Raw genomic sequence first — 27,817 nt, 5'->3', positions numbered from 1 at the left:
CGGAGATTCCTCTTTTAGAGTATCTTTAGGATGGCCCTTTATTTTAACAGAAATTCGTTTAACATTTTTATATTTTTTAATGCTTATTTTATTTTATTTTACTTTTTCATTTTATTCTGGCCTTGAACTCACTATGTAGCCCAGGCTGCCCTTGAACTCTCTTTCCTCATGCCCTTGAACTCTCTCCAGTCCTTCTGCCTCACACTCAAGTAGTGGGATTATAGGCATGTGCCACCACAATGAGCAATTCAAGTTTGGTTTTTTTTGGTACCTGGGATCAAACTGGGGACCACATGCTTGCTGCCAGGCAGGTAATGTGCTGCTGAGCTACATCTCCAGGCCCTGACAATTTAACTTCTAAAGGATAAATTTTTAATTCTGTAGAACAGTGTTACCCAAAATAAGTTCCTAGAATATTTCTTCCTGGAAATGCTCTGGAAGTGTACTGTCAAGTATACTTTTTTTTTTTTTTTTTTTGGTATGGGGGTTGGGGTGGGTTGAGTTCAGGACCTTGTGTTTGTGAGGCAGGTGGCACGCCACTGAGCTATATCCCCAGCCCAAGTAAAGTATGATTTTGAAATCCTTTATATAGCATATAACCTTCTTAGAATTGTTAACATAGTGTAAGTATATTAAAAGCTTTGAGGTTTGTGAAGGGACATTTGGCTAAATAGTTTCCTTTACCCTATTGTCAATCTTACTTCATCACAAAATCCTAGTGTCAGCTACAGAGTGTGTTATAAGAATGCTATGTAGGGGAATGATTCCAAATTTTGTTGGAGTTATACTCCTTGTCCTCATCTTCTCCTAGTGGATTTGAGAATTACATCATCAGAATTTGACTAATCTATCCTTGGTCACCCAAAGTGCATTTTATTTCATTTACTTTGCTAAAATTAAGATGCTATTTTTTTCCAAAAATTTGCATTCCTACTGAAATAATTTTAGTAGACCCTGGTCTTAATAATTTTGTTAACCTGGGAAGTTACGATATATAGTGGAGCAGAATCCATGAAACCCCCTTTTTATTAGATTTTTTTCTGTATTTTTCTGTGAAGAATCCTTGTATTCTTTTTTGGTCCGGGGGATCAAACTCCGGACCTTGCGCTTTCGAGGCAGGCACTGGAACCACTGAGCTAAATCCGAGGTCCAAGAATCCTTGTATCTTAAGCAACCCTCAAAGGGGTTAGTGATTGCTTAATGGTCTAAAAAAAGTTTTGACAGTGATGATAATCTTAAAGCTATTTCCAATCATGGGTCTTATTTTCTCACCGAATAGGTTTAACCTATTTTGAGATCAGACTAACAAGACATAGGAGATATTTGACTTAAAATTAAGTGCAAGTTTAAGTGTTAAATTTCTTGATTGTGGAGACTAGTGCATGAGTTTTAAAAGGATAGTAAAAATAGGCATACAGGATTTCTGCTGACTGATGGTGACTTGAAGTCCTTGAGTCAAGGTATAAGGGACATTTACCTGGCACTAGAACACAGGCTAGACTGGACAGTGCAAGGCCAGAAGGCCAGATAGGGCAAGGTTCCAATATTCCATATAGATGGTGATTCTTGGAACGTTTGGGAGAGAGAATGGGATTAGGGGACAATCTGAGGAGAACACAAGACGGGTTTTTCCACTGGACTGTATAGCACGGATCCTTAAATTGTATCGCAGACATATACGGATGGACTTTTCCGCCTTCGAAATATCAGGCCATCAACAGGCCACCAAAATTAGAAGCTCAGTGGTCATAATCAGGGCCAAGTAGTTTTCTTTTTTCAATAAAGTTGTCTGCAACAAAAGCTCACAAATATTCCCAGTGTACTGTGATAACTTTCAAAAGCAGGAGTGTTTCCAACAGATTCAAAGTCAGATCCCCAAGCTACTGAATTTAGTACTTGTTTTATTTCCTAAAAATCAATTTAGCAAATATTGAGTAGGTACAGTGAACAAGGATACAGCGTATGTGTATGGCATCTATCCTTATCTTCATCATTGCCTTCACATCAAAAGAGACTAACACGCAAAACATGATTATGGTAAGTATGGTGGGGAAGATTTATATCCCTATTGCAAATAGTAACTTTGATCAGTGGCAGTATCTGTAGTCAGGAGGGCTGTAGTGAAGTCGGGAATGACGAGAGGCAGAGAGAAAATGCAGCTAGGATTCACGTGTTTAGGGGGAGGAGTCTGTGAAGGCAGGCAGAGAGAAAGGCCCTATGATTTTGAGAGCCAAGCATCTACTTCTGGTGGAACAGCTGTTCAGCCATAAAATCTTAAAAAATTACATGGAAAGCAGAGCTGTGGTCTCCAACTACTTGTTCGTAACGTATTTTGAAGTGATGTCAAACTTTAGAAAAGCTAAGGTAGTACAAATCACTCCCTTCCCTTCAAGGCGACTCTCCGACTAGTCACACACACCGGTACCGTCATTTCTCAGCAGCGCTCCCTCAACGACCCTGGAGTTCCTTTCCTACATGCTCTTCCCTCCCTCCGTTGACATCGCACTCCCAGTCAGGCTGATTCTTAAGGCCTCAACTACTCTAGGAAAGTCTCCATTACTCCGAGATCAGGCTTCTCTGACACCAGGCAGGAGAGCTAAGGTTTAGGAACAAAGCCCCAGGAACCTATTTTCCTGCGCAGCCGCTGTCTGCTGGATGAGAAGGACCGTGATCCTTCGCCCAAGAGGCGTGGCAAGAGCGAAAGTAGCCGGAACCCGGAAGTGCTTTCCCCGGGCTATAGCGGGCGTGGAAAGCTTGGAGCAAGAATGGCTTTGGAAGCGGGGAACAAGCGGAAGAAAAAGAGAAGTGCGAAGCAGAGGTGAGTGCGCGCGGCGCGTGTTGCTCGGTTAGCGTGTTGTGCGTTCGAGGGGCCGGGAAGCGGTGTCCTGTGGCGCGCTGAGAGCCAGACCTTCCTTCCCAGGGAGGACCCGGGCCTCGGCGCTGACGGGGATGCATCCAGAGACTACCTAATTGGACAGGTCGCCAAGAGCTTACTCCGCGGCCGGCCCCCACCCAGAGCTTGCGCGGGGCGGCTGGCCTCCCTCTTCAGCGCTTCTGCACCACAAGTTCGACCAGTCTACGTGCCTGTGTCTCAGGTAGGTCGCTGGTTCTGTGATGAATGGCCCGTTGGGTTAAGCGTGGTTTCTATAGAGGAACTATGGGGACTATTTATTTAGGCACTCTTTTCCTACTCCGTATAACCAGTGAGTGAAGAGAGGCGCTACTTTTGAGAGATGGGGCCAGAATTTTAGAAGGTGAGGTCTCAAACATAGCTTCAAACTTTTAAAAGGAAACTTCTAAAAAGAGGAAATGTGATGAGGAGGAAGAAAATACATCTCTGATTCAAAGGCCACTTTTGCAAGAGCGTGCAAAAAAAGTGAAGAAGGAACTTTCTGATGCAGACAAGTTGGCGAGCAGGTTGGTAAAATTTTTAGTTGCTATTACATAAGATGGGAAGAAATTAAAATTTTATATCTGCAATATTCATCTTTCTCGTTTTTATTTGATTGCTTTTTTTCAAAAATTTTTAAAAATTTCATAATGTACAATATTGAAAAGGATAAGAAATCTTACTCATCTCCATTAGCAATTATTATTAGGCCAATTTTGTTTCATTTTTATCTCATATTCTCCTTATCCCTTGGAAACAAGCCATTGACTTTAAAAATTTTTTTACAGTGTATTTGAATCAGGATCCAACAGTGCTGTCATGTTTCTAGTTACTATTCCTCATTCTTTACCACTATCTTCAGACTTAGTTTCTTTTCCCTTTTCTCTTTTCTCTTTACAGATGATCTTTTTACCTATTCTGAGAGTTGTAAACTGCTTCTTTTTGTTCTCTGCAAACTTAAAGCATCTGTGCAGTCTTAATTTCACCCCTTTTTTTTCAGAGAAAGATTAACCCAGGCAATTGTACTGTATATACCACATATGTTTGGCCTCCCTAGAGATTGTACCATTAGATCAATTTATTTTCTTCTCTTTCCTATATCTTTGATCTTTCCAACATAAAATATGCTCAACATTATCATCTGAAAGCTAGGCTGACACAGGAGGATCAAAAATTTGAGTTTTGATCAGAGCCTGGGCAACTGAATGACTTAGCAAGACCCTGTGTAAAAATTAAAAAATCATTAAATGAGCAGGGATGTAGCTCAGTGCAAAGGGCCTGGGTTCAATCTAGTACTGCAAATTTTTTTTAAAAGGCCCTCATCTTTAAAAAAAAAAATCTAACAACCAAAAAACCTCAGTCAACAATTATGTGTCTCTGTTTGCTGTTGTTCACAATCCTTATCTTCATAGTTGAGCTTTTAGAAAAGTTCATCTATAACACTGGCTGGGGAGGATGCCTATAATCCCAGTACTGGAGAGACTGAAGCAGGAAGATGCTGGGGAAAAAATGGTCTATTCTTTTGCTTTCTTCACTTCTTTATGATTTACTTATCATATCAGGAGTGGGGGGGGGGCCTCTCTGGATCATGCAGCTGAAACTGCTCACGGAGGCCTTTCTTACCTAGTTGCTACATTTATTTATTTATTTTTTTCTGGCACCAGCAGCCTTTATTGGTTGCAAGGACAAATGAGGGGGAATTCAACAGATCAATCTCTGAGGCCTGTCACTGGACCTGCTCCAACCAGTTGCTGCATTTAATGGGCAGTACAGCCGTTGTCTTAGGAGCCCTCTTGTAACACATCATAAATGGTTGCTCTTGTTGAATTCTCTGAGGGCAGTCTCTTTTGATTCCCCCCCTTCTTGCTGTTGTTCCCCTCCCCTACCTGTTGCCTTTCAGTGATAACATGGGTAATTTTTCTTCTCATTTTTTAGATGTTGCTTTTCCTTAGCATTCTTGTTCATGGTCATCTTCTTGTGACCTTTTTTCACCCTTCATTTTGTGTTTTCCTCTTGGATCTCTGTGCTGGTCTCCAGGCCTATTTATCTTTTTTTTTTTTTTTGCAGTACCAGGGATCCAACTCAGGACCTTGCACTTGCGAGGTAGGCACAGTGCCACTGAGCTAAATCCCCAGCCCAGACCTATTTATCTTTTGCTAGCTGGCATTCACTCCTGTATAGACCATGTGCACTTCAAGTTAAGGAAGCTGGGCAGAGTTGTGCATGTATGTAATCCCAGTACTCTGGGAGCTGGGGACAGGGCAGATTGCAAATTCCAGTCCTGCCTGGCAATTTAATGACTTAGCAAGATCCTGACTCAAAACAAAATTAAATAAATAAATAAATAAATAAATAATAAGGGCTAGGAGCTGGGTGTGGTGGCACATGCCTGTAATCTCAACATGTGGGAGGCTGAGGCAGGAGGATTGCTGCAAATTTGAGGCCAGCCTGAACCTTGTTTCAAAAAAAGGAGAGGAGGATGGGGATAGAGGTCAGTGGGAAGACCTTGGATTCAATTGCCAGTACTGGAAAAAAAAAAAGAAAATATTATTTCAAATGGAAATCATCAGCCTCATCAGTCCTAATCCTCTACTTAAATGATACCACTTCCTTTGTATATCCTAAGGCAGTGGCTTGGGAGTCATGTGCTCTTCCCTGTGCCTGCATAGCTCATCAGCTGCCAACTCCTAATGCTGCTGCTGCTTTTTTTTTTTTTTTTTTAAGAGACAAAGTCTCACTATGTCACCCAGGCTGACCTGGACTCCTGAGCTCAAGCTGTCCTGCTTCACCCTTCTTTATAGGTGCACACCTCTGTGCCTGGCTGATTCTTGGTGAGGGGTTGCTACTGGGGTATTGGGAATTAAACTGAGGACCTTTGCTGTGAGCTACATCCCTAGACCTTTTTTTATTTTGAGACAAGCTCTAAGTTGCTAAATTAGCCAGGCTTGAGGTCGAACTTGTTATCCTCCTGCTTCAGCTTCTCAGACTGCTGGGGTTACAGATGTGCACCACCACTCTCAGCTTGATATTGTCTCTTAATCATCTCTACTATATCTTCTTTCCACCTCTATCCCTGCTCTGGTTGGTCTGTTTTCTTCTTAGACACACATAGTTGTAACCATTTCTTACAAGTGTCCCTTCTCTAACCATGTCCCGTGGCTGTCTCTCTCTGTACTGTCTTACATGATCTTTTTAGGCACTCTTAAAGTGTTTGGTGGCTCCTTGTCATCTGTAGGTTAAAATCTAGCACTTTTGCATAACATAGAAGGAGGATCTTTCTTGCCCTGGAACCTATCTTACCATATGGTTATATTTCTTTCCCTTCTTGCTAGTTTTATTATGTACCGTAGTAAACAGAACACTAGAGATGAACTCTCCCCTTAGTAGAGCTGTTGGTCTGGGGGGAGGAGTAATAACAGTCCACATTTGTCGAGGACTCACTGTCCTGGACACCACTTTCCTCCTATGAGAAGCCTTTCTTGTTTCTCTTATGCTCTTGTACTATATAGTCTAGCTGCTATCATCATCATTATCATCATCATCATCATCATCATTATCATCATCATCATCATCATCATCGAAAGGAATCAAACCCAAGGCCTTGCCCTTGTTAACAAGTACTCTACCATTGAGTTAGGTCCCCCAGCCATTAGCTATTATCATTTTTTGGTGAACTTTGCATGTCTCTTTACTATACTTTTTTTGATTATTTGTTTTGAGACAGAGTCTTGCTATGTAGTTTAGGCTGGCCTGGAACTTGCCACAGTCTTCTGCCTCAGCCTCCTGAGTGCAAGGATTGCTTACAGGCTTGTTGCCTAGCTTTTTTTTTTGGTACCGGGGATTGAACTCGGTCCTTGCACTTGCACAGCAGGCGGCGAAACCACTGGGCTAAATCCCCAGCCCCTGCCTAGCTTTTTTATTACACTTTTGAAAGGCTCCTGATAGTTTCTTTGGGTTTTTAGAACCTACAATAGAGTGGAAACCCAGTGTTCGTTGAAGAGTGAATCATATTATGACTCCAGCTGCCCATTTTCTCTCCTCTATGATCACCATCCAGTTCTGGTTTTGGATTATGTCAGACCTTTTCAGTCCATTTGCTATAATACTTTATATTGCATTTACCGTTTCAGAATTTACACTTAGTAAGAGTCCTTTAAATATTATAGAATTATAAATTGGAAATCTTTTTTTTTTAATTGACCAGATTCTTTTTTAGAAAGTTAAATGTTTGGCAAGCACATAAACTCCCCCTCCCCCCAACCTGGAATGGTGCAGGGTCCTAGATTCTAGAGCGGAGAATGCAGTTAGGCATTGAAAGAGTCTAAACTAAATATTGACAAGCTTTAAGTGAACTGTCATTTAGATGAACTTGGTGCTACTGCTATTGATTGGCAGTTTTATCATGTCTTCAGAAAGTGAGCTTAACACTTTTTCTTACGTTGAGGCACAGAATTTGGTTTCTAAAAGTACTAGTCATTTTGTAGATAATGCTAAAAGTCTTTGTGGTAAGGTTTTATTTGGAAAAATGGAAATCAAGGAAATATTTTTAATCAGGAGAATTGAGCAATGCTTTCTAAAATGCTTGACTTTCATGGTTCTTATTACTATCTGTTTTTCCCTTAAAATTTAGGGAAACTGCTTTAGCAAGTGCTGATTTAGAAGAAGAAATTCTCCAAAAACAAGGGCAGAAAGGGAAAAAGTCTCGCTCTAGTGTTAAAGTAGCATATAGAAAAGTACTTGATGATGTAGGTCACAACTTTGATGCAAGTCAAAGAAAGAAAATCCCAGTCAACCAAGAAGAAGAGAGATTAAAGAATGAGAGGACTCTGTTTGTTGGGAATTTGCCTATCACATGTAATAAGAAGGTGAGTTTGTACTTTGTATGTGGTAGAAATTCAGAGAAATTGACTTCATTTATGGTTCATTTATTGATTAAGCACATTACTAATAAGTCATTAATGTGACTTTATTATGAAAGACTACAGATTTCATACTCCTATAAACTAATTCCAGTATCCCCCCCCTTTCCTCTCATTCCTGTAATCCCGCCCTAATTCAGACTTTTACAGCTCCCAATTCAGTTATTGTAGTGGCTTCCTCTCTGGCCTTTTTCATATGGCACTGGATTGGAAACTCCGTATGTGCAGAGAAACTTCGCTGTTTTCTTTCTGCTCTTTCTCATGAGAGGGTACATTGAGTCTAGTAGTGGCTTAGTAAATGCTCATTGTGTAAAAGTATGAATGCATCGTAGGGTTCGCTATACTGAAAACATCCCCTTTGCTTTCTGTAGTCATGATGTAGTCTGTATGTTGGCAGTCTTGGCTCAAAATACTCATCTTTTGACCAGCAATTTTAATCTACTTCCCAAAAAATGAAACAATACTTAAAAACCATTTTGACTTTTCTCTGTCACACCTTTTGTCTGCTAGCATTTGATTTGTGGTTATTTTGTAGGAGGTCACAGATTTTGTTTTATGCCATAGTTTTGGATATTTACCTTCCTATTATATTATAAGCAGCTCAAGGGAAGGGAGTGTGGTAGTATAGTAGTGCTTTGCACAAATACAGTAAATTACTTTTAATTAGAATTGGTTATAGAAATTATTGCCCTACCTATAAAACACATATATTCTTCACATCTTGACCTTTAGAAATAAGAAAGTCTAAAACATATACCCACTAGGATTCTCCTCAAACTGTTGGTCTTAGAGACAACTAAAGAATTCCTTATAGCAATATAAGCGTTATTAAAATTCATTCCTTGTTTAAATTAATGTGAAAAAAATCAGAAAATACTGTATATAGAAAATATAAGTCCAGGGCCAGGGATTTAGCTCAGTGGTTCTGCCCCCTGCCTTGCAAGCACAAGGTCCCGAGTTCAATCTCCGGTACCCCAAAAAAAGAAAATATAAGTCTAACCTCATTTTGCACGTGATAAAGATAAAAGACTAAAAGAAAAAATATTTACAATTCATAGACACGAATATCAACTTGAGTTGCATTTTCTTTATAAGCTTTAGTAAAACTTCTGTGCAACTGAGTAGTCACCTACTTTTCCTGAATTGTTCTTAAAAGATGATCCATTTTGTCTTTCTATTTCGTGACACTTACTTGATGTTCTGAAAGTGAACTAATGTATGTATATATTTTATTTTTTTAGAAGCTGAAGTCATTTTTTAAAGAGTATGGACAAATAGAATCTGTACGATTTCGTTCTCTGGTATGTCTTCTCTCTTTGTAAAATTTCATAATTTTAAAATGTCTTATATTAAGTCAGATTTACTGAATTCTTGGTACCACTGGATTGAAAAAGCACCTGACTTTTATAAATATAGCCCAGGGAAAGAGTGGGTCGTAGTGTGTATTGCTGAGTCTTAGACTTGTTAAATAATCTGATAAAGGGATATCCTTGATAGCAATACCAGCAGTGTATTTTGGAGTGTGAATGAATGACTTTTATTTGCTATGTCAATAGAGTGGTCAGAAAAGTTGATACTTACAGGATAGCATTTCTGGAATCTTAGCCATTATGGGCGGTTGGTTCTACTGTTGCAAATAATACTGTTTTTTCCCCATATCTGTTCTAATTTTCTTACCTCATAGTTAACTTACTGCAGTATATATTCTTGAACACTATTTTAATTATAATTAATATATACCAGAATTCAGAAAATACCTACTTCACATTTCGAATTGCTCTTTCTTTTATGTGGTTTTCTAAAATAGGGCTTCTTGCCGGGTATGGTGGCGCATGCCTGTAATCCCAGCACTGGGGAAGCTGAAGCAGGAAGATCACTGTGAGTTCAGGGCTAGTCTGTGCTACATAGTGAGTTCAAGGCCAGCCTGAACTACAAACTATGTAAAACCCTGTCTCAAAAACAAAACAAAAAAAGAGTTTCTCAACCTTCGTACTATTGAAGTTCTGAACTAGAAAATTGTTGAGGGCAATCCTGTGTATTATAGGATGCTTAATAGCATCTCTGGCCTTAACCCATTAGGTGCTCTAAGTTCTCTCCACCCCAGTTGAACAACCAAAAATATCTAAATATTGCCAGATATTTCAAGAGTCAAAACTGCTCTTTGTTCTAAGAGACATTTCCCAAGATTTTCAGTCCCCATAATTTCTGTCAGTGTGTTTGTTTCCTACTTTTATCACCTGAGTTCCATTTCCCTATTTCAGACCCTTGCTTAACACGGTGACTGGGGTGTCTTGCCACCATCCCAGCTGCAACATGACTACTTGCTTTTGTCCACCCCATCCCAGTCTATGCTACCTGCTGATTGTTTCTGTCATTCAGTGGCACCAGGTTGCAATGCTTTGGAGGTGGCTTTGACTATTTCTCTTTGGTTCACTTAGCCTATTATTTCCCATTCTTGCCTGATTTTCTGGATTTTTTTGTTTATTTTGAGGTAGAATCTTGCAGTGTAGTTCAGGTTAGCCATGAACTCCCTATGTACCCCAGGCTGGCCTCGAACTTGTGGTGGACCTCCTGCCTCAGCCTCAGGAGTGCTGGGATTACAAGCATGCACCACCACGCCTGGGCCTTTACCTGGTTTTCAACTGAAGTCTTTTTCCTAATTAATGAGGTCCCCCCAAGCACACATTCTGTTTTTTGTTAGAATAGTTATAGAGGCCTATAATGGTTTCTATTTTATGTTTTCCTCTAATTGTCCAGTACACCACTATCAACCTGATCTTCCTAAAGCCCTTCTTGCTGTAACTCTTGTCTTTGCCTCACTCTATCCCCACCGCCATTCTCACCTTAAAGGAGCCTGCCCAGCTTCTTCCCTTCCCCTGAGCTACAGGTGTGTGTTTCCTTCAGCCCCACCTTGTAGTACTTGTTGCACTGTAGTGCACCTGTTGTTCTTTGCTTGTCTCGCCTCCAGACTGGCAGCAGTGATTACCAGTAGAGTGTGTCTTACTTATCCTTATGGTCTCCAGCACCTGCACCTTGTGTTCATTAAATATGTGTTTGAGGCATGTAAAATTTTTCTTTTCACTGTCAGTTAAATCTATCTTGAGGTCTTAGCCTGACAGTGTGTTCCTCCCTACATGTGCTTTCTCACCTTTGTTCTTTTGCTCTGTTCATTTTGCCTGGGGTCATTTTACTTTTTGTTTTGTTTTGTTTATATATTAATTTTGTAATACTGGGAGTTGATCACAGAGCTTCATACATGCTAGGCAAGTGCTATATCACTGAATTACTTCCTTAGCCCTTTACATTATACTTTTTGAGACATGGTCTTGCTAAATTGCCTAGGGCGGTGATGGTGACCCTTCTAGTGCTTTCAGTGATAGAGCCTGCTGTGGCACATGTGCCATAGGTTTGCTGCCATTGGCTTATGCTGTCCTCCAACTTGTGATTCTCCTGCCTCAGCCTTCTGAGTAGCTGGGATAATAGTCCTTATGTCCCATTTGCCTGTGAAAAAACTATCCATTTGTCAGTGTGCAGGTAGAACATAACTTCTTCAAAACATTTTTGGTATTTTATACCATTAATTGGTATTTTTTCCTCTGAAGAAAAAGTATTTTTACTTTATTTTTAAAATAAAGTACTTTCCTAAAGTATTTTTATATTTTATTGTTGTGTGTTACACTTACTAATATCTTCAGCCACAGCATGTAGATCTTTCAGAGCTGCAAAAATACTCCCGGTGTGTTTTGATGACTGTCATTCACATACTGAATATTCATTTAGAGATTTCTTGTATATATATTTTTCTTTTGTGATAGTTTGTATGCCAGTGATTTGAGTAAGACACACAGAAGAGAGGAAATAGTACAGTGTTTTTAGTTTTACTGTATAAACTGTTAGGTGACTATGGAAAAAAAATATTTTCTAGAGGAGGTTCATAAGCACTGCCCTGGGTGAGATTTGCATTCATGGATGATTCTAGACTGACTTGCAGGGCTGGTGTCTTTTTCAGTACTTGGCTGATTTAGCATATTATATAGTTGTTAACTTGAATTTCTGCCTCTTCCATAAAGTTTTCTTTACTTAGTCCATTGATCCTTAAAGGCTGCGTGTGAAAGGGAAGAGAGGGAAGGGGAAGTAAAAACAGTTAAGATGTGTTGTGTACATGTGCAGCTCCTCGCAGTGAATGTAATCGTTATGTACTACAAAAATCTGATTAAAAATTTAAAAATTCACAAAGTGCTATGTAAGAATGAAAATAAAGTGATCTAGAGTGTAAATGGGATTCTCTTACTTGCCCAGTTTAAAGATCCAATTAGAATATATTTTTTCCAGTTAGAATATGTAAACTCTTAGAGATATGAAGTTATATTTAACTTATATCTAATTTACAGTTACACCTAACTTATACTTTAAATTATTTATTAAGCATTAAAAATATATAGGCTATAAAATAAGACATTAATGCCAGGCATAGTGGTGCACACCTATATTCTCAACACTCAAGAGTTTGAAGCAGCAAGAATGCTGAGAATTTGAGGTCACCTTGAGGTACAGACTGAATTCAGGGCCGGCCTGGACTACACAGTGGCACCCCATCTCAAAAAAAAGACATGGTCTCCACAGTGTAGTCCAGGCCAGCCTTGAACTAACAATCCTCGTGCCTCAACTTCCTGAGGGCTAGGAAGATGTTAATTTATAAACATTGCTTTTTTTCCCCACACTTATTTTATAAAACAATTTTCATTTCATTTTTTTCATGTCTTCAGGATCATTGTCTTGCCTCTTTCCCTTCAGTCACCCATACAGTGGAAAGTCTTGGGTCTTTAATCCTCTCTAGATTGAGAGTTACTGCTGTTTAATATGGAGCGTGATGCTATCTTTGGGACTTTTTAATCATGAGCCATGCGCTCCCTTTCATATAACAGGCCAGTTATTTTCTAGAATGTTTTTAATCATAATATACCAGTTAGAGATTTACATTTCAATTAAAATTTAATTTGAAGTAATATTTCAAATACTGTATTTTTAAAATACTTATTTTTTTCTTTTTAAAAGATTCCAGCAGAGGGAACTGTATCCAAAAAGTTGGCAGCAATCAAGTAAGTTTATAATTAGAAGAAAGGAGTTGTCTTAAACTCTTTTCCTTTTTGGTTAAAAATTGAGACATTACTTAACAGTTTCATAGATTTTTGTATTTAGATAATACAGTATGCTTTACTGTTTCCTTGTGTCTGTAATAGCATGTAAGTTTATCAGATGTTTATCTTTAAAATTTTAATATAAATTGCAAAGTCATAGAAAGTATTGTAAAATACTTCACTAGACAATGTGTCACAAGAAATTTGAAGAATGTTCATAGTGCTTAGAAGACCATAAGGAAGTTTTGAGCCCAAATAGTACCAATCATGAATACCCAAATTTTCTAGTACAGGCATGAATACCATGTTTCTTCACCTCTTGGGATACCTCATAGTTTCTGTTAAGCAACGTACATCTGAATGAAAGTCGGGCACCTTATACTTTCCATGGCTGGTCAGAGAATTCATGGTTGCGTTGGCTGGTCACCTGGTGGTCACCCTGTGACCACTTCACTTTCTCTCTTTGGGGACTTGGGAACCATACAGGTAGTGTGGCTTGGAGATCGAATTTTCAGGGGATGTCTGTCCTTTCTTGCCCAAGAATGAGATATACAAATGTCCTTGCTCCCTCTTCCTACACAGATTTATTTACGTTTACCTTCAGCTTTATTCATGGTTTCAAATTAGTCTCACTCTCTTGGATGTTTTTGCTTTTTTAATGGTACACAGAATGATGGGTTTTATAAGCAGAGATGTCTTTATATTATTAGATTAAATTAATTTCATCTTAAAGTACTAAGGTACTTTAAAAACATTTTAGTCTCTTTGGATATCTTGGTGACTTCATTTGTTCCTAATTTGGAGTTTTATCTGGAGTTACTTGGTGTGGACCAAGTCTTTGCTCCTTTTTCCCCATAAGCATCACAGTGCCAGGTGAATAGAATATCGGCTTACTCCCACAGTCTTGTTTATTGTGGTAGCCAAATCTGTAGCTCCTCCTAGATAGAAGGCATTGTCCAGATGCTGATGGAAATGGGAAACTTGGTGAGATACAGCCGTTCATTTTGTGTGAGGCTGAAATCCAGGAGCCTAAATTTTGACAGAAATAGAAGTTCTGAGTAGAATATGTAATAGCACTATGAGAAGTTTGGGGGTGGTATGCCAGAAAAATGAAATTTGTACTTACCATCAGTCTCTCCACCTCCCAGCTTTAAAAATTGAAGCCAATTATTTGAACAACTAATGAAGCAGTTTGTTGAAAACTGAAAAGTATAAAAGTATATGCAGTGAAAAATTTCCTTCATACACTTGTTCTCTAGGTAGCCAATTCCCTGCCCCAGGCCAGCACTGTGCTGTTAGTTTCTTGTGTGGCCTTCCATAGATATTTTACACATCTTCAAATGATTCACATACATGTTCTGTCCCCAACATGTGACTTTTTTTTTTTTTGGTACCAGGGATTGATCCTGGGACCTTGTGCTTGTGAGGCAGGTGGCAGAACCACTGAGCTAAATCCCTGGCCCAACTCAACATTTGACTTTTGAAGGCAGGGTTGCGAATTATTGAAACTAGGAGCTCCTTCATGCTAGGCAAGCACACTGTACCAATGAGCTACACTTGTAACTCCTACTTTTTATTTTTAATTCAGTGGTATTCATACCTTCCTTTTTTTCCATTTAGTATATCTTGGAGATCTCCCTATGTACATTCTGTAATTGTAAAAGTGATTTTTAAAAAACAGCATCTTAGTATTCTGTCAGGTGTACTTTAATGTATTTGAACAAATGTCCTGATGGACATTTAATTTTAATTTTCAGTCTTGTGGCCATAACACATAATGCTGCTGTTCCTGAACACCACTGTCCTTAGATAATTTTGTGCTAGTGCTAACGGATCTATAGGATAAATTTGTGGTAGTAGAACTGCTTTGACAAAAGGGTATTTGCAAATCCCGGTATGGTGGCACATGCCTGTAATCCTATCACTCGGTAGGCTGAGCAGGACGTTCCAGGCCAATCTAGACTATGTAGTAAGACCCTGTTTCAAAAAACTAAAAAAAAAAGGTGGTTTCCCATTGAAATTTGCCTGCTGTCTCCTAGAGTTGGTCACCTATTTATTTCTACACCTTTATCAGCTGTAGTTTTTAATAAAGGCAGTACATTTTTGAGGTTTTGATCATCAGCAATAGGTAGAAATGATTGTTGTAATTTTTCTGAGTCTGTGTCTTTTCATATACTTAGGAATCTGTGCTTGCTTTCATCTGAATTATTACTACCAGTTTCTTTTCTTTTTCCTTTTGCTGTTGAATTGTTTGGCTTAATAATTGGTGAGATACTAATGTAATCAACCTTTTATGATACATTTTAAACTGTTTTTTCATTTGTCATTTGCATTTTGACTTTGCTTGTGGAGAATTTTACCATGTGTAAATTGTGGGAGGGGTTTTGTTTTCTTGGTTTTTTTGTACAGCCAAAATTTTAAAAAAGTTTTTCTTTATTAATTTACCTTCATTAAAACTGAGGACATATGAAGTATACAGCTTTAAGAGTTTAACATATAAGGGCCAGGGATTTAGCTCAGTGGTGCTGCACTTGCCTTGCAAACGCAAGGTCCTGAGTTCAGTCCCCAGTACTACCAAAAAAAAAAAGTTAACATATATGTGGGGCACTTGTGAAATCATCACGATGGTCTTTGTACAGCACCCTTCCTCACCCTAGGTTTCCTCCCACCCCTTGCAGTGCATTCCCCCATTCCCAGACAACTCATCTACTTTCTGTGTCTATTAAGTTAGTTTTCATTTTGTGGAATTTTATATAAATGGAATTATCATACAATGTGTACTCTTTGTTTTCAATTTTTTTCTTTTTAGATGCTGGGGATTCAACCCAGGGCCCCCAGCATGTTAAGTACTCTCTCCAGCCATTATGTACTTTTGTCTGGCTTCTTTTGTTTAGCATAATGGTTTTGAGGTTCGTGAATACTGTTGCTTGTATCAGTGGTTTGTTTTTTCATTGCTCAGTAGTATTCCATTGCGTGAAATTATCACAGTTTATCCATTCACTAGTTAGGAAAATTCAGATTATTTCAGCTTTTGGCCATCATGAATAAAGCTACTGAAAATGTTTGTGTGCAGATCATTTATGTTGAGAAAGTTCCAGTGGATGAGATTGCTCGGTCCTGTGATAGGTACATTTGAGCTCTAAGAAAACTGCCAAGTTGTTTTCTGCACTGGTTATGCCATTTTACATCCCCATCAGCAGTAGCTGAAACCCCCCAGCTTCATAGCATTTAGTATTGGTAGTCATCTGATGTTAGTCCTGCTAAATGTTTGTCATTATGGTTTTAGTCTCAATTTTTCTGATTACTAAAGATGAGCATCTTTTTATGTGCTTAGTGGTTTTCTTTGGTGATTTGTCATTGTAAAACTTAACCATTTTCTAGTTCCTTCTTTGTCTTCTTACCAAGTTGGAAGATGTCCTCTGTATGTTCTGGATACAAGACCTTTTTCCAATATGTTTTAGTATTTTACTTCAGTTTGTAGTAATTAAAAGGTATCTTTTGAAGGATCAAATGTTTTCAGGGTTTTTTTTTCTTAAATCCAGCTGAAACTGTGCTGTTGTTAGAAGTTTTGTAGTCTGGGAAAGTCGGGGCAGTGAGGTCTGTGCTGTTCTGGCCCAGCCTCAGGCTCAGATGGGCTGGAGTCAGTGTCTCAGGAGCTGATGGTCAGCTTCTCCATGCCAGGGCAGCAAAGCTCTGCCTTGTACCTTTCACAGGTCCTGTGCAGTGTAGAATTTTCCACCCTCCCCTGGTGGCAAGAAGCCTCTCTTCCAACCCCAAGAGTCTACTCTGTGCCCTGGGTGACAGGCTTGCTGTCCCTCCCCTAGTGGACCAACCTATTCCTCCATTGGGAGAGTACACATGGGGCTTGGCCACGTTCTACTTCTACTTGCAGCCTCCAATTTACATACTTATGGGCTCCCTCTTCCTCTAAGTGTTTCCTGTGGATGCCAGCAGAGGTAAAGGGGGGCAGATCCTGTGGGTGTGCCCATTTCTGCATAAGCAGCTGCCCAGGTTCTGTTTGAGGTCCACCTCAGAACTAGTGCCTCTCTGGTCACTCCTCAGAAGGAGGGGCCTGGCCTTAACTTCCACACCACTTGTTTTCCCTGAGACTCCAGCTCTCTGAAGATTTCCACAAGAGTTAAGCTGTTCCACAGCAGTTATTTGGTGTTTTCCTACTGTTGGAGCAGGCTGCAGGGAGGCTCTTTGTGGCTCTCTGTTGTAGGTAGAAGCGGAAGCTTTGCTATCCATCAAACTTGGTGCAGGCCAGCTGTGCAGAGTCATGTCAGCCGCATCTTGCTTTTTGTAGTCCCTGTGCCAAGAAGGTCTTTCCGCATAGAATAACAAAGTCATGTCCATTCATGTATGTCTGGGAGTATCCTGTTGAATGTTGTCAGCAGCTGTATATCATGTGGAAAGAGTGAGGTTCCGGAGTTAGAAGGCTTGGTTGCAATCCTAGGTTGGCTATTTATTACTTTATGGTCACGATCACGCACAGTTCCAGGTCTTGGCATCCTTATTCATAAAGTCAGAAGAGCAAAACCCATGTCAGGTGTGAAATTAAATGAAATATATTAAAATGTCTAATTCAGGGCCTGGTATGTAGTAGGCATCTAATCACAGCTGATTTCATCAATATAAAACGATTAGGGAGCTGGGGATGTTGCTCAGTGGTAGAGCACTTTGCCTAGTCTGCAGGGGGTCTTGGGTTTGATCTCTAGCACCACAAGAAAATAAAATAACAAAGTAAAACTATTAGATGGCATAGTACCACATTATAGAATGGCTTGAGTGGGGGGGCTGATGTCTGTACTTCAGACCCCCAATATGCTGCTGTACTTGTGCTATTAAATCTGTCTTAGGAAAAAAATTTTAAAAAGAAAATTCCATGGGTGATTCTTGGCACTGTTTTCTGCTTCCCTTATTATTGTTATTTACTTGGGTACAGTATTAACATTTTTGTTACTTCAAAACAGTATGTAGACATCTTCCAGGAAAAATCTGTGGTCCTAATTTTGTGAGGTCCTAATTTTGCTGACTTGCACATTAAATTATATGACCATTTTGGAAACCTAGTGAGTTAATGGGTACAAGCCTTGAACATACCAGATGCAGTCATTAAAAGTCAGTCATAACGTGACTCACAGGAAAGAGCATTAACACACACCTATGTTCTGACAAAGAAGCTAAGTCTGACTCCGATCAAACCTTTCTGTATCTAGCTGCTGGTTCACAGAAATATAAAAGACGAAGGCACATGTTGAGCTGCACTGCTAGCTCAAGCCAGCAAAATCCAGGCAGTGAGAGCTTCTGTGGTCAAGCAGTAAGATGAAAAAGAGATACAGGGACTATCCAGTTAATTAAACTATTCAGACGTACAGAGTCAAAAAATGGACAAGAACAAAGTGTAATATTAAGGTATAGCCACTGGGGTGATAGAATCATGTGGATAAACAGGGAAATGGTCCATACAAAAGTGGGGGGGGGTCCTTTGGAGGGAGGGGGGGACTGCAGCTGGGAAGGACCACAGAGAGGCTGCTAGATGGGCTGTGGCTGCCAGGGCCTTGGGTTGATTCACTAAGAAGTATGAGGCTGTGTACTTTTCTGCATTGGCGTTTTATTTTACAGTAAAAAGGAAAAGCCAGGTTCATGTGTGTGCTAGATTCAGAGCAGCAGCTGAGATGACAATATCTAGTCCTTGTATTGCTCTCAGAGTTTGGCACTTGTTGGCTCTTGTGTTCTCACCACTGCTTTTAGAAGTTTTATGTTCTTTTCAAGTTATTACTACTTATTCAAAGAAACTAAAAGTTTTGCCTTTTATAAAACTAAAAGCTACCTTTTGTCACACTTGTTGATAGTAGAAAGAAAGCTAAACTGTAGTGACCTTGAGGTTAACAAATTTTACCTTTTTCTTATTGTTACAGACGTAAAATTCATCCTGATCAGAAAAACATTAATGCGTATGTTGTGTTTAAGGAAGAGAGTGCTGCTACAAAAGCATTGAAAAGGTAATTTTATCTCTGAGGCATTAACAGAATTATTGTCATGGGGACTTTTTGTGTGTTTGAGGGGGTGCTGAGGATTGAACCCAGGGCCTTTGTGCTGAGCCTCAGAACCCCGCTCCCCTTTGTTTTTTATTTTGAGACAGTCTTTTTATGTTGCCCAGGCTCTGCTTGACCTTGTGATCCTCTTGTCTCAGTCTCCCAGAGTGCAGAGATTATAGATGTGCATCACTGCACCCAGATTTTTTTTATTCTTTTTTTTTTTTTTTTTTTGTACCAGGGATAGAACTCGGGTCCTTGCACTTGTGAGGCAGGCAGCGAAACCACTGAGCTAAATCCCAGGCCCTTTTTTTATTCTTTTACTTCACTTTGGAGTAGATATTTTAGTAATTTGGTGCTCGTTTTTAACAGCCATTTTCTCTTATAACACAGAAATGGGGCCCAGATTGCAGATGGATTTCGTATTCGGGTTGATCTTGCATCTGAGACCTCATCTGTGAGTAGTACTTGATTTTTTTAAAGAACTTAGCTAGAGCCTTGTACAGAGAAATATTTTCCTCTGAGATGTGCTAGGAGGAGGTAGAGTCAGTAGTGGAGCATCACAGAAATGGAAAGAATGGCCTTATCCTCTGGGGTCACAGATTTGGTGTCAGGAGGAACACAGGACTCAGGTCAGCATTAGTTTCAAGAGCAAGTCATCTTCTATTTGAAGGTGTGCCCCATCTACTACTGTCAGACAGTTACAGAAAGTTAGCCGGGAAGGTCCATTAGAGATGATCTAGCACAACACCTTATTTTATAGATGTCAGTCTATAAAAACATTCAATTATTCATGAGACAACTTTTGAGAACTATCTTAGTTACTTTTTTCTCGTTGATGAGACAATACCCGATACCTGCAAGTTAAAGGAGGAAAGGCTTATTTTGGCCCACATTTCCTAGAGATTTCAGTCTATAATTGGCAGGCTCTAAGGTAGGGTGGCATTGCAGAGGGAGATCAGAGGAGAAATAGTCCACGGCAACCAGGCAGGAGACAACAAAGCAGCAAGCAGAAGCAAGCAACAAGTGATGATGCTAGCTTTTTTTCTATCCCTTATATTTTGTCTAGGTTACCCACCCCTGGGGCAGATAGCACTCACACCCAGCATGGGGCACCCTTAGTCCTACCCAGAAGTATGCCAAACCATTCAGTGGACTAATTTAGTAATCACACGCCCAGAATCATGCACTCTAGACCCATCCACCTCTGAAAAAGCCCTACCTATGAACACATGAGTCTTTTAGGGGACATCAAAAATAGAAACCATAACAAGAACCCTGTCAGGCACACTATTCCTAAGACATAGTCAGCTCACACATAGTGTGTGGGGGAGATAAGCAGAGGGACAGCTTGAGGCTCTTCTTTTGTGATAAATATTGTCAAAAATTTACAAGATGCTCTGCTAATTTAGGAACTGGGCACTTGGGGATGTGCCAGGAAGAATGGGCAAGGAGTATTTTCAAGAAAACAGGTCTCCTGTCAGTCTTGGAAGATGAGTAGGCATTTTCTAGGAGAAAAAAATTTAAAGGGCAGTGGGAATATTTGAGAAGAAAAATCAGTGTAAATAGGGGTGGGATGGACCCTGATTTCTCAGGGATAGTTACTGGGTGGGTGGGATATGAGGTACAGTAGGAAGAATTGTCAGACAAATAGTAGAGGCCAAATTACGAAACCCTAGTCTGTTGTGCTTCATGTACAGGAGTCTCGATTTTGTCCAGGAAGGAGTCTAGAAATGATGTGACCAGATTCACATTTGGCAAAGGTAGCAGGAGATGGATGGAACATGTATTGTAGGCTTCACTCAAAAGTCTAGTGTTTCTATCAGCATCAGTGTAGCCTAGTTGAGAAAGGACAGCAGCCTGGATAAAAAGCCTAGCTGGACTAAGAATGTAGCATAAGGTCAGCAAACTATGTTGGCTCATGGGCCAAACCACCTAGTATTTTTGTTTTGTTGGTATACAACCACACTGCTTTTTCTGTATCACCTATGGGATTTTGAGCTGTTACAGTAGAGGTTACTTGCAACAGAGACCAACCACATAGCCCACAAAGCCTAAAATAATTGTTCTAGGGTCCTTTACAGAAAAGGTCACCCACCTTCCCAGTCCAGTATAGCAGGCCTTCCCTGAATACCACTCTGTGTCAGTGCTTGCTGTGTGTGGAAAGTCTGTCCCTCTAGTGCCCATTGTCAGCCCAGGGGGAAGATGGGAGGAATAGAAATAAGGAACAAAGGTGTGGTTTAGTCAGGGGTGAATGACCCGACCCATCAGATGGGGAATGTGGGATATAGTTAGGGAGTTAGGATGGCTTCCATTTTCTGCTCCTATGAGTGATTTTTATTAACTCTCTTTGTATTTCAGAGAGACAAGAGATCAGTGTTTATTGGGAATCTCCCTTACAGTAAGTTTGCTTAAACAAATAAAGTACAGATACTGTTTTTAAGTAACAAAATAAAAACTGAGTATTAATGTTTTGCTTAAGACTAAATTTAAGAAGTGTACAGTGTAATGATGTATTTTTTATGGGGCTGTACTTGACCTGCTGTGTTATAAAACATCTTCTAAGGAAAAGTTAAATCTTTACTTTTATTGTGGTGAATTGTTTTTTAGAAGTTGAAGAAACCGCTGTGGAAGAGCACTTTCTGGACTGTGGCAGTATTGTGGCAGTGAGGATTGTGAGAGACCCAGTTACAGGAGTTGGCAAAGGGTTTGGCTATGTGCTCTTTGAGGTATGGGAGACTAATGCATTGTCACAATCCCTTGGAATGAACTAGGAGGGATTGTTGCTGTGTCATCATTCAGATGTACCTTATTTTCATCCTCAAATTCTGACGTAAAACTAAATTCATACAGGAGCGTGCCTGTAATTTTAGTAGTCTGGGAGGCTCAGGCAGGTGAGCATCACAAGTTTGAGCCCAACGTGGACAACTTAGTGATAGATACCCTGTCTCAGAATAAAAAACAGGGTGAGGCATATAGCTCAGTATGAAAGCTCTGAGTTTAATCCCCAGTATCTCCAAGAAACAAAACAAAACCCCTAAATGTATAACCTGCCATGATACTTTAGCTAGGATTGCACCTAAGCAAAAAGTGTTCTAGTTCTCTTTTTCTTTATACTGCTATTAAGATACTGGAAATTAATGGGCTAAATATCTGAATCTCCATCTTCACTGCAATGGATAAAATAATTCTTCACTCAAGTAGAGGAAAATTTTGGAGTCTTTGTACAAATTAGTTATATTTAGTTCACTAATTTAACCAGTATTTCAAGTCTAACATTATTAAGTAGTAAAAAAGTATACTTATTATCTGGTGGCACTTAAATTTTTCTTCTCAGCAATAGCATATTTCATATCAGTTCTTTTCCTATGTCTTTATAGCTGAACATCTATAAACATAAAACTTTGCAACTCCTTTCTGTCATTTTCTGTCCTGTGAGCATATTGATGTTATAACATGATTTATACTGTTACTTTTCTGATGTTGGACACTGGCAGTGTTCTCTGTAATAGTGAAATTGTAGTAGTGATGTTTTTCCTTGAATGTTTACTTGCATTTTGGATCACTTCTTTAGGCTAGCTTCCTACTAGGATATTTCTAGGTCAAGGTATATAACCATTTTGAAGATTTGATAATACGTGTTGGTGGGTAGTTTTTTAGAAAAGATGGGAGTGTTTCCCTCTTCTCTATCTTCTGTTGCTTGATAAGCTCTTAGAGTCCTGTAGGAAATACTTCTTGGACTTTTAAGATAGTATTAAGGTTCTGTATTAGACTCATTAAGAATAATATGATTTGAGACATAAATGGAATCCTACAGGGTATCCAGTCTGATGGAGAGTTCCTTGGCCTCTACACAAAGCAGATGGCTTGTGAAAAGGAGGTGTTTTTGGTTTTAAAGATTGCATACGGCTAATCATTAAAAACTGCTTACAATGAAAAAGTGAAGCCTCAGGCTGGGGATTTAGCTTAGTGGTGCCACCACCTGCCTGGCAAGCACAGAGTCCTGAGTTCGATCCCCAATACCAAAAAAAAAAGCTGAAAATGAACCCTCTTTGATTGTGACTTACCTGAAAATTTTGAGGCAGCTTGAGTGTCTCCGAGAAAACCTGTGTAGACCATGATCCAAAGAACGCGTAGAATTGAACTTCTAGCAGTAGGAGGGGCTTCTCTGTGCAGGCCTGAAGATTATTCTCCTCTATTAAGGATGAAATTTTACTAGTAGTCTGTTTGCAGATGAGCTTCTGGTGGAAATTAATGTATTGACTTTTTTTTTCCAGAACACAGATGCTGTTCATCTTGCTCTAAAATTAAACAATTCTGAGCTAATGGGAAGAAAACTCAGAGTCATGCACTCTGTTAACAAAGAAAAATTAAAACAACAAAGTTCAAATCCAGGTTTGAAGAATGTCAGTAAATCTAAGCAGAGATTTAATTTTGTTTCCAAAGATGTAGGACAATCTAAAAGTGTATTTATTGGAGAAAAAGCTGTTCTTTTTACCAAGAAGAAGAAGAAAGGACAGAAAAAGAGTGGGCGAACTAAGAATGTGACAAAACAGAAGTAACCATCAGAAGCTGCTTGCTAAAAACCATGAGGTCTGGAAATTTAATTGTGGTGAACTCATAGACTGAGCATCACAATTTTTTATGGATTGTGTATGTGAAATGTGGACTTGCACAACCTTATTCACATTGTAATCCCATCACAGCATTTGTTTTTTAATGTAGGCAGATTAGTTACTATGGGTTATGTGTTACAACTGATGGTATAAGAGATTATTTTACTAGGCCTGGTCAACATTTAGAATTTTAATGATTATTTAACTCTGTATTAAAAGATAATTAACACTTCAGAGAGTTATTTCAAGAATTTTTTTTGCTAGAGATGAGACATAATTTAAATAAAAACAAACAATAACTCTTATTACTGATTGTACATAGACCAAGTAGCCTTAGTAACCTTAAAGTGGGAATACTGATTCCAGTAACAATACCTATGAAAGATTTGGGAAGTGTTACATAACGCATACTCATTTTTCTTTCATTTGCACTTGTGGTAAATGGGAGTTCTAGATTTTTTTTTGAATCAAAACCTTTATTGGTTCATTTTAGACATACATAACAATAACATTAATCATAGGGAATTTGTACCTGGATTTTTATCTTGTTCCATCAACTAACAATAACTAACCAATACTGATGTAAAATGACAGTGGCACCATGCCTGCCTGGCAAACACAAGATCCTGAGTTTGATCCCTGGTTCCACAACAACAGTATCTAACCAGTGATTCAACATTATTGAAGTCTTTGGCAAACTCGCTACCAATCTGGTTTCTACTTTTTTTTTTTTTTTTTTTTCCTCGTACCGAGGATCAAACTCAGGACCTTGTGCTTGCCAGGCAGGCACAGCACCACTGAACTAAATCCCTGGGCCTCTACTTTCATTTCTATTTAAAAAATACTCTCCTAGGAAAACTTGTAATCCTTAAATTAGTGTCACTCAGTAGAATGAAACAGTCTCTTCAAAATATCATACCTAAAGGAAACATTTTCTGATGAAATAAAATAATTAGGTCACAAAGTGTAAGTAGAGTTCAACAAATAGTATACTGTTGCATTCTCTGGGGTGATAGACTGGTATGCCTTCACTGGTATTACCAACCTGTGTATATATCCAGGTAGGAGCAGGGAAAGGGGAAGTAACCCAGGATGGCTGATTTTAGGGAGAGTCTGAAATGAACATTGATCAAATATCAGACAGGTGGGGAATGTGATGAGTCATAACTTGTCAGGAGCAATTCTGCATAATTTTAGGGGAAAATCATTTCACACATTATGATTAGGCCTAGTTCTCCTACCTACAGGCCAGCTATAGCATGTCAAGACATAACTCCATTTTGGCCTCCAGTCACAGCTAAACCCTCAATGGTTAGGTGATGCTATGATGCTCCAGGGCCAGATTACACCAGCTAAAGACATCCTGGGGAGAAACAAATCTTCATCTGCATCTTTTCACTCTCTTCTGCCCTCTGAGCCATCTGTTTCTCCTGATGTACCCACTAAAGTTGTGCCAAGCCAGGGGGCTTTAGTTTTTGCTATTCAGGGCAGTGTTGGTCAGGCCCAAAGCTCAGCTGCTTTTCTAAATCTCATTTTTCTATCTTTTCTAATAAATGAATTCACCTTGTGCTGTCGTGGCTCACAGGAGACAAGGACTTACTACAGAGGTTCTCGTAATGTCCCCTTTCCGTTTCCTGCAATAACTAATTGCTGTGAAAATCCTGTCTTTTGGGAATAACAGTAATGGAAAACCTAAAGTGGAAATTTCAGTTCCAGGGCCAGGGATGTAGCTCAGTGGTGCCACTGCCTGCCTTGCAAGCGCAAGGTCCTGAGTTCGATTCCTAGTACCAAAAAAAAAAAAAAAAGGAAATTTCAATTCTATAGTAACATGTGAAGTAAGATTTTAATGTCTGTTCTTATAGTTTATATCTAGATGTCTCTCCCAAAGCCCAAAGGTGATTGGATCATGGGGAAATGATAGTCATAAGTGAATCAGTCCACTGATGAGTTTAGCCAAATGTGATGTTGGGAGATAAAGCCAGGTCAGAGGAGGTGGATAATGGGCTGTGGCCTGGAAGTATGTATCTCTCTTTCTCCTTTGATCTCTGGTTCCTGCTGCCTTGGCATTAGCAACTCTCCATTGCTATGATTTGCTGCCATTTGGCCCTGCCTTGGAGCCAGCCAGCTATGGACTGAAACCTCTACACTCTATAGCCAAAATAAACCTTCCCTCTCTTATGTTGTAGGTGTTGGGTATTGTCTCAACAATAAGAAGACATGTGCAAACAGGCATGTACAATCTTGTCTATATACCCTACAAATGTTGCAAATTTATGTAAATTTAAATGGGAACATATGCAAAAATACTCAAGTATAATTAGGTAATAAATATTTGTTCTAAACACCATAAGGGATACAAAGCATAAAATATCCAGTCTTTGGATACGAGAAAATGGAGCTCTCTCTACCCTCTGCAGACCTACATCTTAAAGACCTATTAGGTTTACATAAGGATGCAACATTTGTAACTATATAAATTGTTCCTGCATATGTAGCCTGTGGGCACAGATTTGTGACTCTCCTGTGATCGGACAACTTCACATTTGTTACTGTGTAATTGAAATTTTCATTTTTCTCTAAGCAGAGTATGCATATTACTTTTTTTTTTGGTACCGGAGATCGAACTCGGGTCCTTGCGCTTGCACAACAGGCGGCGAAACCACTGAGCTAAATCCCCAGCCCAAGCATATTACTTTTTAAAATACATTTGATAGTAGGACAAAAAGTGTGTTTTTTAGAAAAATTTCCAGAGATATTCTGGAAATTCTTTGTTATCTGGGAAAAATACCAGTACATCTGATTAAATATCTCTAGCCACAAGAAGATATTGGTATGGTCATCAGTGGCCACAATTTGATTTTTATTGATTGTAGTAAAGATTATCACAACCATACTCTTGTTTTTCTCATGAACACTTCCTTGACTCTGCCCCACGAACATGTTTTCTGCTAATCATCTTGGGCGTAAAGTATAAGGTTAAAGAATTCTTACTCAGAATGAAAAGACATAGGAATGCTTCACATCACCTACCCAAGTATTCTCTCACTCTAGTACAGAAAAATCATAGCTTGTTCCTGTTGGTCACAGGCTTTCCTGTAAAGAGCTCTGAACTGGTGTGTAAGGATATCTGGATTATTGACCCAGCTGTGTGACTGTGTGAGCAAGTCTACTTCTCTGCACCTTAAACATCTTAATTGGTGAAGTAAGGGGGTTGGTTGTTCTGTGGTTTTACACTTCTACCAGGATTACAGTTTAATTTTACATTGTGACCAATACAAACATGAATATATTTAGTCAACATGATCATTTCACATGACAGTATACTATACAGTATGTGGTGCTTTTTGATTTTTTTGTGGGGTTTTTGTTTTGTTTTTTAAGATGGGGCCTTGTCAGGTTGCCCAGACTAGGCTTGAACTCACAATCCTCCCACCTCAGCATCAGAGTAGTCGGGATTATACCAAAATTTTATTTTACTAAAAATACTTGTTATTCAGGTCACTCCACAGTCCACTGATGGGTACACTCACAAACACTTGCTTTGGTGATTTCTATGCTGTCTCCATTTCTGGAAGTAGTCTATGCAGATAGGTGTTTAACAACAGGTATTTCCTTTTCTGTTAATGTGTTGCCTAGTATGTTGTATCACATACTATTTCAACATTTATGCTGTGTTGTAGTCTGGGTTTGCAAGGGAATAGATTTAATACAGCACACAATTTATAGGATTATTTTATAATATTCACCCAAAAAGTCAAATGCAGAGGAGTGCAAGAGATCTGTCCGCATGCCAGAGACTCGAAGAATCCAGCTGAGGGCCTGTATCCCATGGCAATGTCCTCACAAGTCCAGCCAGAGGCCTAGAGCCCATGCATGGATCTGCACTGGTTATCAAGAATCTGCACTGGGAAGGCCCAAAGGCCAGTGGTGGAAAGCTAGAAAGTGCATTGGCAGGGCCAGGGATTTAGCTCTGGTTTCGTCGCCTGCTGTGCAAGCGCAAGGACCCTAGTTCAATCCCCAGTACCAAAAAAAAAGAAAAGAAAGTGCATTGGCAGAGTTAAGGACCTCTGCCACCAGGCTGATGGATCTGCATTGGAGCCAGGAAGCATCACTCAAGGTGAAGAGCAGAGCTCCCCTGAAAAGAAGAGCAGCCATCTCCAGTGACACCCAGGACCTGAGCTCTTCTGACGATGAGAACAGCCAAGTTCTTATCAGG

General features: G+C 39.5%; 1 protein-coding gene and 1 long non-coding RNA gene across 2 annotated transcripts; one reads left to right on the top strand and one right to left on the bottom strand.

The window, feature by feature from the left end:
* The first annotated feature begins 570 nt into the window (after positions 1-570).
* Positions 571-23,835, top strand: Rbm34 (RNA binding motif protein 34). Its single transcript, XM_004854625.4, has 11 exons — positions 571-2,818; positions 2,921-3,095; positions 3,290-3,417; positions 7,521-7,755; positions 9,051-9,110; positions 12,865-12,908; positions 18,869-18,952; positions 19,379-19,442; positions 21,347-21,386; positions 21,596-21,714; positions 23,263-23,835. Exons 1-11 carry the CDS (start codon positions 2,766-2,768, stop codon positions 23,545-23,547), a joined length of 1,287 nt encoding a protein of 428 aa, XP_004854682.2. The 5' UTR covers positions 571-2,765; the 3' UTR covers positions 23,548-23,835.
* LOC147826292 (uncharacterized) lies at positions 13,130-23,263 on the bottom strand. The gene is made up of 3 exons (XR_015439129.1): positions 23,053-23,263; positions 14,074-14,149; positions 13,130-13,976 (listed from the first exon to the last, which is right to left on the bottom strand). It is a non-coding gene; the product is annotated as an uncharacterized LOC147826292 (long non-coding RNA).
* Positions 23,836-27,817: the final 3,982 nt, after the last annotated feature.

The sequence above is a fragment of the Heterocephalus glaber genome, unplaced genomic scaffold (assembly GCF_053883595.1).
Source record: "Heterocephalus glaber isolate CG9 unplaced genomic scaffold, H.glaber_assembly_v1.0 deba00001472, whole genome shotgun sequence".
Classification (NCBI taxonomy): Eukaryota; Metazoa; Chordata; class Mammalia; order Rodentia; family Bathyergidae; genus Heterocephalus; species Heterocephalus glaber.
This window is presented reverse-complemented; position numbering and strand designations above follow the sequence as displayed.

Bases quoted from the DNA above. Each gene is read 5' to 3' on its own strand.
- Rbm34 (XM_004854625.4), top strand. From the start codon at position 2,766: ATGGCTTTGGAAGCGGGGAACAAGCGGAAGAAAAAGAGAAGTGCGAAG. The intron at 12,909-18,868 runs GTAAGTTTATAA...TTATTGTTACAG, and splicing joins AAAAAGTTGGCAGCAATCAA to ACGTAAAATTCATCCTGATC. The intron at 21,715-23,262 runs GTATGGGAGACT...TTTTTTTTCCAG, and splicing joins TTGGCTATGTGCTCTTTGAG to AACACAGATGCTGTTCATCT.